This window comes from Gossypium raimondii, chromosome 3, assembly GCF_025698545.1.
Source record: "Gossypium raimondii isolate GPD5lz chromosome 3, ASM2569854v1, whole genome shotgun sequence".
NCBI lineage: Eukaryota > Viridiplantae > Streptophyta > Magnoliopsida > Malvales > Malvaceae > Gossypium > Gossypium raimondii.
In genome coordinates, this window is record NC_068567.1 from 35,870,387 (window position 1) to 35,881,825 (window position 11,439).

Below are 11,439 nucleotides of genomic sequence, written 5' to 3' on the forward strand. Positions count from 1 at the left end.
TTAAAAATTTCACACTGCAGGGGTCACACGGCTGAGACACACACCTGTGTTTCAGGTTGTTTGGACATTCGAAGTAGGGACACGGTTGTGTCCCAGCCTGTGTCCATTCCCGTGTAACTCTTTGACTTGGATCACATGGCCAAGCCACATGCCTGTGTCCAGGCCGTGTGCTTGGCCATGTGCTAGGTCATGTAACTATCTGACTTGCAACCCTTTAAAACCTACAAGGGACACACGACGATATCGTATGGCCATGTGTCACACACGGCTGAGGCACACGCCCGTGCCTTAGGCCGTGTGGACAAGAAATAGGCCATTTTCAAGCCATTTATTTCACCCAAATCAAGCTCACACCTGTAAATCATTTGCAAATAAAATCAAGCTTCAAAACAGACCTAAAACATGCATGATAGAACTAATTCAATATGGTATCTATCCATACAACCAATATGTCAAAAGCCACATCAATCACAAATAATAAAATCAACCAAAACATAAACACATTTGGCAGAAATCAACCACACACAACTACCTATTTCCATACCATGTCATAGCATCATTTATCATGTACCAAAACAGAACCAAACATACCAAATTGGTCATCCAACATATACTTTTACTTGACTATTTCAACAGCAACCATGTAAATACCAAAATGCCAAAAGTCCAACAACCATATTACTACATATATACATGCCAAACATAACCACTAGATCATTAATAGAAGTCCACCTATACATGCCATTATAACCATAACCAAAACATCAAAAGCTACCGGTATAGCAGCTAGATAGTGTGATAGGTCTCCGATGAGCTTCCAAACTAAACGAGCTTCTGATTAACTATAGAACAAGGGAAATGAGATTCGTATAACATAAAACACAACTTACCATTTCATTTTATAACATTAAAATTTAATATGGCATAATCCAACTTTAGCTTGGCACAAGCCTAAGCACCAACACAAACATGTTAGCATAATTGAACATAAATCATATGAATTTAACATGGATAACCATTATACTTGAGCATGATTCAATTGGATTTATCATCCATCATAACAACATAACATGTTTTCCATATAGCTCATCATGTCAATGTATTTCATACATATATGTCTTGGTTCATATTGAACACTTACCATATCCTTTCACATTCATGACCGTTGAACCATTTAGAATATCATCGGATACACAAGATAGCTCACACAAAGTGCGCTAAACATATAATCATAACATTTCCTTTCTTTTACATCGTTGCTCACACGAGCTGTGAAATGGGTTTGTTCACAAGCGCTGTAAAATGGGTCTGCTCACACGAGCTATGGGTCAGAATGTAAGCTACATGATGCTGCTCACATGAGCCGTGGATTATCCGTAACACATACTGAACCTCAGCCATCGGTAGGACATTCAAGACCAGCACCGAAACAGAAAACTCTAATGATATGTCATTTGTATCCTACGAATTCCTAAGGTTCAAACGGGACTCGATAATAGTCGTAACATTGTTGGATTTGCATTAATTATTTACATAACAATCCAAAATTTACATATAGCTCAAAATATAGCATTAAAACATTATACAATTACATGAACTTACCTCGACAATAAAAGCGTAGAAACGGAGTCGACTAATCCGAAGCTTTATCTTTACCTTGATCTAAAATCGTACAAGGTCTATCTTGATCTAAATAAATAAATTCAATCTATTTAATATCCCTTCTATTCAATTCAATCCAAATTTCATATTTTTGCAAAATTATTCTTTTGCCCTTAATGTTTTGATTTTATTACAATTTAGTCCTTAAGCTCATAATTTGAAATTCATGCAATTTCATCCCTACCCAAGCTAGCCGAATTCAATATAGGTCTATAGAAACTCATACAATTCATTATTTCACAATTTTCATCATGTATTTTACACATTTTACGAACAAATCCCTATTTGACATTTTCAACAAAATTTACTTTACAAAAGTTGTTCATTTTTCAACAAAGATGCATTTTCTTCCATCAAACATCAAAAATCACATGAGCACATTCATGGAAAAACCCTAACCTTTTAACATCTTTGCAAATTAGTCCCTGGGCTAGTTAGATTGAGTTACAACGATTTCGAAAACATAAAAATCATTAAAAACAAGACAAAAATCACTTACATGTAAGCTAGAGAATGAACCAAAACTTTAAAGCCCTAAATGGTGTTCTTCCTTCTTCATTTTTGGAGGAAGAAGATGAATGAAAATTAAAAGAATTTGTTTTGTTTATTTTAACCTTTATTACTAAATTACCAAAATAACTTTTAAAAACTTTAATAATTTGAATAAAACCAATCCCATAAATGTCCACTATCACTAAAATGGTCTAATTACCATATAAGTATTCTTAAATTTTTGTTCTATAGCCATTTAATACCTTTAGCTACTAGAACTCTAATTTTGCATCTTTTACGAATTAGTCCTTTTTACCTAATTAAGCATGCAAATGATAATTTTCTTAACGAAATTTTCATACAACCTTTCCAAAATACTGTAGACATTAAAAAATTAATAAAATAAATATCCACACATTAGATTTGTGATCCTGAAACCACTATTCTGATTTCACTCAAAATAGGCTGTTACAGTTCGAGCATCAAGGTTAAAAGTGGTGAAATGGAGGAATGAGTGGATGGATAGGGAAATGGAATTTCAATTAGATTCTACAATCTGATGTTGTTGGGTGCAAGTCGTGATGTGTGAAGCTCCAAGCCTTGCGGAGGGGACACTACGATGTGCAAGCATTAATGTTAAATATGAAACAAAATGTTATCGATTGGCTCGTTAGAGTGACATTGTGACGAATGTTATTAGGTTCCATAAAGAAACACTACGATGACAGTTAGTAGGCTCTATAGGGTAACACCTCAAGGAGGTTTAAGGTGTAAGACCATAGCTCAATTGTGGCAACCAATAGAGCCTGTCAGGATGTTACATATGGGGTAAAATGTGAAAGACCATTACTTGGCTACAGAAACATAGAGAGTTCGTTGGGACAATAAATACGGGTAATCCATCGGGATAATAAACACGGGGTAATCCGTCAGGACGGTAATTATCGAAAAAAGGTTAGAAGAAAAATGCAAGTGTTGACGATTATAGTTAGCAAACGAATTTTGAGGAATCCATTGAACAAGGAAAAAGTCGTAGAAAAGGGAACATTTTGCCAAACAGTAATCATGGAAGTCAATAGAGTATATGGGTGGTAACCCAACAAGAATCAAATATAGGAAATGGCATGCCAGTAGTGTTTGGTGTATAGGAAAATGAAAGAAGACTTATTCAAGAATCACATATAAGGATCTGCCATTAAGAACCATTAGAAGGTGTTCAGTAGAACTCTGTATGTTAGAGGTTTGATCATAAGTACCCCGGATAGTCTAGTTGGTAAAGAGGAGATTAGTTAGAACCTATTGAAAAGAAGAGGTACCAAAAAGGTTAATCCAAGTGACAAATATTTCTGTCAAGAGTATTCCTTTTTTAGGAAAACCTAGTATGAGAATCTACTATAAAGTTAGTTTTATAGGGGACCATTAGATAAGGGAAATCGTGAACTCAAACGGTCGTTCAAGTAATAGTTCGCTGCATATTAAAGGCTAAACGGTCTACAAGCATGTTACGTCTCAAAAACAAGGTATCGCAATCCAAACAACTTTTCAACCCGAATATAGGGTGAAATGATATTTAGTCTGCCAGAGTGGCGTGGGTCCTCATTATTTAACCTGTTTGATGGGATGTCAACAGGTTATTCAAAACTTGAGTAAGGAAGGGAGTCCGCCAATGACAAGTCAGAATTGGAATGTACGCCTAAGAAGGCATATAAAAAGGGTCTTTAGGATGGAAAATTTAAGAGGACAACCTTTTAAGTTTATTGCGAAAGAGAAAATGTAGTTGAAGAAAGATCATAATTCGTAGTTGTTGCAATACATTTGAAAGTCCATCAAGACTAGTCGAATGGTGATAGGATCGACCAATGGAAGATAATTTAATGATCTGTCTGCCAATAGATAAGTTCAGAGAATGATTCTAAGAACACCATTTCAAGTTAAAAGAAATCGCCCCAAAACAATCAGGGAGTTGAATGTGTTTAATTTCCTTTCATTTTATTACCTCTACAAGGTGGGGTCTATTTTTTATGTATTGTAGTAAAGAAACTTACTAAGTTCATTTGAACTTACAAAATTTTTGACTTGTCTTTGCAGGATTCATGGGATAAGGAACTCAAGGAGGGACCAAACCAAATTGAGTTAGATTAATGATCAATTTCAGTAAGGTGTCATGGTCGTAGGAAGGAGGTACCTTCAGAGGTTTCTCCTCAGAGTTATATATTGTCATTAAGTAGTTTTCTTAGAGTATAGATATTTCAAGGTAGTTAATTAGGTTGGTTTAAGGTTCCCGTTGTAAGAAAAATTTGAAATAAATTAGTAAAGTATTTTGGCGAATTTCTAATATGAGTTTGATTTTAGATCAAATCGTGTTAATTGTGACACACTATACACGATCTTGGCGATTCGGTTGGGTAAGGGAGTTACAAATTCAAAACAAGTTAACATATTTAATACACACAATTATTTCCATTTCAAGCATACTAATAGTTTATGCCAGCATTGGACAATTATCACAAAAGATATATATATATATGAACACAATGTTCAAAACAGCATCTATTTCATATACAATTTCACCAAATATACCTTATATACATCCCACCTGACTCGATATAGAGTTAAAATTATTCTACTGAAAAAGAAGTTGGATAGTGTGAGTAGTAGATCAATCCAGTTGTTGAGTTCCGCCAAAATCTCTACAGGGAAGGGAAAAGATAAATGGGGTAAGCATTAAATAGGCTTAGTAAGTACATAGGTTTAAAATGTTAAACTCACCTCGCAAAATATTCATACATTTATAACATTTAACTAAATTCCTTTATCCTGCCAACACCTTTCACTTGTCCAATGTGAGTGCATCGCATTCAAACATATAACATGTCCCACACATTTTATTATTTATTAATACATTAATTCAATTTATATAAATTATATTGTAAACATTATTATTTCAAAAATATTTCACCCGATGACTTAGTAAGAACAGAAAGGAATACGCGGGTATTCATCCATTAACACACCAATTTGCTTGTAAAAGCAATTCTAACCGATAACAAGTCAGATTGCTCATAAAAGCTATTTCCAACTGATAACATGCCAGAATCTCCAAAGAGATTAAATTGGAAATCCACAACAAATGCAGGATTCCAAAAAAACTTCAGTAACTTCTTTCCTCTTTTTTCATATTTCCTTTCTTCCCTTACAGTGCACAATTACCTTTATTGGCATGCCAACTATATCATTTGTTCATTCGAGCTCCATATACATAATATAACTTTCTTTTTATTGAATCATACCTTTCTCACCTTATCAATACAAATTTACTAACATTTTACCATATAGATTTACATACAACATTTCATAAATAAACATAACAACACCATATGAACTTACCTGGTATAGTAGTAGATATTGAAAGTCAATGATCAATTCGTGATCTTCCCTTTTCCTCTGTTCTCTACTAGTTGATTTGGTTCTTGATCCATACATTAATACAATTAGCTTATCAATGACAACACTTCAGACTTTAACAATTTTGAGAGTAGACATGCAGGTTAGCTAAATTGAGATACAATGATCTCAAAAACATGAAACTCATGAATAACAGGCTTTGAAAACACTTACATGCAAAGCTGACTAATTGAGAAAGCTTAGACCTTTTCTTTCTTCTATAGATAACAACGTTTTTGGTGGAGGATGATGAGAATGAAAACTCTCTTCCCTCCACTTCAGCCTACAACACTTAACATATTAATTTTCATCGTTAAATGAAAATTAACAGGTGTTTCCACTAAACATTTACACAACCGACACTACCATGAAAGAGTGTTTATTTACCACGTTGTACCTTGAAATTTTTTTATTAAACTCATTTAACCAACTTTTCGCTAATTCTTACAATTTAGTCCATACACTTTCATTTCTAACTTGCTGATCGAATTCACCAATTCAAGCATCAATAAAACACTCTAATAGGTTGGTAAATGTAAATAAATAACATTTTTCGACTTTGACGTCGGAATTGTGGCCCTTGAACCACTTTTCTGACATCGTTACAAATTGGGTTGTTACACTATTGCTATCCAACTCATGATAAAGCTTAAACAAGTAGCGTTTTTCGCCCAGACTTGACATCAAAACACCCCAAAAGGGTGTTAGAGATTGGCCATGGTAGTTTGCATTATCAGGAAGTGAACAACACTCGCCGTAAGGAAACATCTCGCAAGGCAATACTCATACATTGGCTTTTGCGATTCAATTCCCCCATGAATAGCCAAGCCTCCTCTTCACAATTAGTGATACTCAAACCAGCTATCCCACTTTCTATGGACAAAAAGAATAATCAACAAAAAAACGAAGAAAAGAACAAGACAAAACTAGGAAAACCTTTTAAGGAGAAAAAAATGTGCCGCTATGAGCAAACATAACCGAGGAAAAAGCAGGCCATAAAGGCAAAATAAGAATTTTTAATAGGCATAATGATAAATTTAGTTCTTTTTGTTTTCAATTTGACCTTTATTCTTTTTTTTTTCCACACTAAATTTGGCCTTTAACCTCTTAAAAAGAGTTGAATTTGGTCATCAACTTTTCAAAAAAAAAAAAAACAAAAATCAAATTGAGGCATTTTTAACGGAAATACGGCAGCACACGTGGCAATCCATATGTACTTCATGCTAATTTCTTTTGAATTTTTATGAATTTTTTTATATCTTTCTTTTAATTTTTTAAAATATTTTTTTATAATTTGTAAATTATTTATTGGTGTGGCATAGTTATACAAATTAGATAAATATTATATATATACTTTTTCTTGCTCACATTGGCTGATATGTTAAAAGGTTATAAATTTATGGAAATTTTTATTTAATAACTCGTTTTCTGTATATGTTAACATGATTACATTTTGTCATGTTTTAATTATTTGCATTTATTTTGTGAAATGTTTCAATTTAACTTATATCTTACATAATTTTGTCATGGTAATTTAATTTTAAGTTTTTTAAACTATAACCAAATTAATTTATTTAAGAATTAAATCATTATATTAGTCATATATTAATATAAATATCATATTCAAAAAAATTATTTTAATTTTGAAAGCATAGCAAAGGCGTTATTTAATTTGCAACCAAAGAAATCACTACCATACTAATTAATCAAATTCTAGTATTAATCATTAATCTTTGTATGTATAAATTTTAAATTTAACTTTTATACCTTAATTTTTCTATTTTAAGTCTTTGACTTTTTTTATTTTAAAAATTCAATCTTGAGTCAAATAGTTAAATACATTAAATAAAATAATATGGCTTTTTAACGAGCATTAAGTAAAAATAGTAAATAGATATAACATTGCACATATGATAAAATATTTTCCTCATAAATATTTGAAAACAACATAATTTAACTTTAACAAATTTAATGGTTATAGTTAATATAAAAACAACAATGATGATAAAATTAAATATAGTAATAATGTTATAAGCTGAAAGAAAAAGAAAACTAAACACACTACACTAGAGATTAAAGTGTTTTGGTTGTATTCGCTGTCAAGTAAATGGAATCTAGCACCATATATGTGTACTCCCTGAAATATCTATGCAGTCCATTCATTTCCCTCCTCTGATTTATATTTTTCACCTCTCTGCTTATTGCTTATCTGATTTATATTTTTCACCTCTCTGCTTATTGCTTATCTTAATCTAATGATTTGAATGCAATCACTGGCATCAAAACTATGGACAAATTTAATCTCTTTTCAGATAAAAAATTAAATGTAGGTCACTACATTCCTCAGCTCGCTGACTTAATCCTAGATTACAAGAAACGTTTCAGTGGCAGACCCATCAAGCTTAAAGCCATTGCAGTTAAGCTTCCTCTTACCAACTATTCTTGTGTTTATCTATGAATTTAAGCTTTACCCAAATTTCGTCATTACTTTTCGTTCATTCTGCAGTTGGGAAATCCTCTTTTAGATCCGGATATTAGTGTAATCAATGCTGAGTTCTTGTGGTCACATGGAGTCATTTCAGATGAAACTCTCCTTTTGAGTAAGACTGTATGTAATGCATCAAGGCACCTTAAAGAGTCCATTCACCAGAATCTGTCCAAAGAATGCATACATGTGCTTAACAAACTAGAAGAAGCAATGGGTTCATACACTGACCCTGGAGACCTGATTTTGCCTATTTGCTTGTCACCAACTCTACTCGGCCAGACTTTTTATCAGGGAACACACAATCGGTTACATTGGAAGGTAAGTAATTAACAGCATTAACACAGGCATGAAAGCGACTGGTTCTTTTCCAGCTAACAATTTTCTTTGATTATTCTAGCAGCTTGCTATGAGCTCGGCTGTTGCCACTGATCCATGTCGTGGAGATGAGATACGTCAGTACCTCAACACACCTAAAGTACAAGAAGCACTTCATGCAAACACAACTCACCTCTCTTCAGTTTGGGAATTCTGTAGAGGGTCTCTCTTTCTCTCAATTGGCAATTTTGCATATGCTTCTGCATGTATGCAAGCAAATTAAACAACTTGTTATAATTGCAGGCATCTTTCCTATCAAAGAGAGACTATAGGGATCAATATCATACCCCTTCTGTCAAAACTCCTCAAAAGCAGTATTCTAGTTCTCCTCTTCAAGTGAGTAATTTTAAACCTCAAAGGGTTTCTAATTTCAAGCCCCAGTTGCCTCAAATGACTGAAAGTTTCTGCAACTTCACTGCAGTGGAGATCAAGATTCAAAAATCCCATTAACACAAACAAGGATAATTGCAAATATGCTTGCAAAAGAACTGAAGCTGGTGCCTGTCGGAAGTTATGCTCTATGGTATGATAAGAAGCAGGCATGTTTTGCAAAGTCATGTCTGCTATTCAAAGTCTTTTCCAGTATTAATTCCAGATTCATGGTCTAATATATATAATCAGGTTGGTGGGTGGACTCAGTCATTTGGCAAAGTAAGGAGAGGCCAAAATTTGACATTTTTGACATTTGCTACAGTAAGAGGTGCAGCACATGAGGTTCCATACACGTCCCCTTCGCAAGCGCTCACACTCTTTCAAGCATTTCTTAGAAGATCTCCTTTGCCTCTAAACAGAGTTTAAGTTGATGGAACATTTTTAAAAATATATATAATGTTGTTATAGTTGCAAGTTAAAAGTTACATAACAAAAGTTATGTAAGTTAATTATTAAATGAAAGGTTATCATTGTTTATATTGATGAGTTATGTTTTTTGTTATTAAAAGTTATGTTGATTATTAAAAAAAAGTTATTATCCAAGTAATATTGTAGGACTCAATTTATGCCTGAGCCCAAAATAAAACAACTTATGTACAATGGGCCCGAAACGGCCCAAATTTTTAAAACCCTAAACAGCCCATTAGGGCCCAAAAACTAAGCTAGCACCAGGGAACCCTAGAGTTCCCTCCCCTCTCGCGCCGTTCCCCCTTTCGGGCCACCTGAGGTGCCTCGTCCCGAGGTCTGCCTCCCCTTTGCACCAAAATGGCAAGGTCACCTCCGTTGACCTTGCCTAACCCTGCAAAACAAAGAAAATAGAGGACAGAACGCAGAAAAAAAAAACAAATCTTTGTAATCGGCTATAAAGCCTGGAAAAATGTAATCTTTACAACAACAACAACAAAAGAGAAATACAAGAGAGAACAAAAATCGATCAAGAAAAATCCAAGGTTGATATTTTTATTTCGAACTTCTGCTACTTTTTTTATATTATTTTATTTTTTTTGAGCGTACTATTATAGGAATAAAATGAAAAGGGGTTTTGAAACGTACCTGAGGTTTGACCATGAACCACCGTCGGAGATCTTCTCCGTTCGTCAAGGTCACGGAAGCCTTTAGAGCTTCGTTCGGACTGCGACCGGAAAGACGGTGAGGCCAAAGGGTCGCCTTTTGTTTAGGTCCCAAAAACACCCGAATAGGGTTTATTTGCGTTTTTTTTAAAAGGGAAAAGAAAGGGGAACCCCCTCTAAAAAAATGATTTTGGGCCTTCCGGCACGGCGGAGCTACGGCAGTGAGTGGCGGAGCCATCGTGTGAGCTCGCCGGCGGCATAGGTCGGGTTTGAAGGCCTAGAGAGAAGGGGGAGAGAAAAGGGGAGAGTTTGATTCTTTTTTTTAGAAATGGGGCTGAAATAGGAGCAAAAAAAAATTCAGTTTAAATAATAAAAATGAAACGGCGCCGTTTTAGCCTTTAAGATCCGCGCGCGACCTGACCCGCTCCAGGGGGGATTCACGCGTTTCTGTAAAATGGGATATTTGCGCCCTTGGTCTTTCCTTTTTCGCGAACTGCTGCAATTTGGTTCTTTTCTGTTTCTTTTTTTCTTTTAATTTGACCCCATATTTTACGCTTGTCTCAATCTGGTCCTGTACAAAATGATGCGTATAAGGAATGGGGATATTGCGCGATAAATCCCTTCTTCTTGACGCGCGTTTCACCTTAGTCCGTTGCTATAATTTTTATTTCATTTTAAAATCTGTCATTTAATTTTGCTTTAATTTCAGTTTGGTTCTGGTTCTGGTTCTGTTATTTTATTATTGTTATTATTATTCTTAAACTGTTTATCTATTTAATTCCATATGTCTTATTAGAATTATTCTATTATTCAATTAATTATTTTAATCACTATTATACCATTATTGTCATGAACTACTTATTCGTGCTATTTTTAGTTTCAATATTTTGTTGTATATCTACATGCTTACATTTTGTCATATATACACACGTACATTTTAATTTGTTTTATATATACATTCATGCTTATATATTATTTTTATGCCTCATATGTACATATATGTACACACTTCTATACATACATTTTATAATACATGTATATACATGCATACATTTTACAACACATACATTCTCACTTTTTGTTATTTTAAATATACATATATACATTATATTTTAGACATATTTCACCATACATCAAAAGAAATTTTTTCTAAATAAGGCAATATTTTGCGTTTGGAAATTCGAGAAAACGTGCCCTAACGTGCTGGGTTTCGATTACTCGTTTGGCCAAATAGCCAAATATCCTTTTTAAACTTTTAAAATAAGACAATATTTCGCGTTTGGAAAATCGAGAAAGCCTGCCCTAACGTGCTGGGTTTCGATTCCTCGTTCGACCAAATAGCCAAATATCCTTTTTGAACTTTCAAAACGAGGCAATGTTTTGCGTTTGGAAATTCGATAGAATGTGCCCTAACGTGCTGGGTTTCGATTTCTCGTTCGACCAAATAGCTAAATATCTTCTTAACTTTCAATCAAT

The 11,439-nt window shown here is 33.9% G+C and overlaps 1 protein-coding gene across 3 annotated transcripts; it reads left to right on the forward strand.

The window, feature by feature from the left end:
* Nucleotides 1-7,649: 7,649 nt before the first annotated feature.
* Nucleotides 7,650-9,350, forward strand: LOC105794171 (serine carboxypeptidase-like 42). Of its 3 annotated transcripts, XM_052627793.1 has the most exons (6): nt 7,650-8,014; nt 8,105-8,404; nt 8,484-8,623; nt 8,705-8,797; nt 8,883-8,984; nt 9,083-9,350. In XM_052627793.1, the coding sequence occupies exons 1-6, from the start codon at nt 7,886-7,888 to the stop codon at nt 9,114-9,116; spliced, it is 798 nt and encodes a 265-aa protein (XP_052483753.1). In that variant the 5' UTR covers nt 7,650-7,885; the 3' UTR covers nt 9,117-9,350. The 3 variants fall into 3 exon arrangements, with proteins under 3 accessions (XP_052483753.1, XP_052483751.1, XP_052483752.1); XM_052627791.1 differs by having other exon boundaries at nt 8,883-9,350; XM_052627792.1 differs by having other exon boundaries at nt 8,487-8,623; nt 8,883-9,350.
* The last annotated feature ends 2,089 nt before the right edge of the window (nt 9,351-11,439 follow it).

Bases quoted from the DNA above. Each gene is read 5' to 3' on its own strand.
- LOC105794171 (XM_052627791.1), top strand. From the start codon at position 7,886: ATGGACAAATTTAATCTCTTTTCAGATAAAAAATTAAATGTAGGTCAC. The intron at 8,015-8,104 runs GTTAAGCTTCCT...TTCATTCTGCAG, and splicing joins TCAAGCTTAAAGCCATTGCA to TTGGGAAATCCTCTTTTAGA. The intron at 8,405-8,483 runs GTAAGTAATTAA...TGATTATTCTAG, and splicing joins ACAATCGGTTACATTGGAAG to CAGCTTGCTATGAGCTCGGC.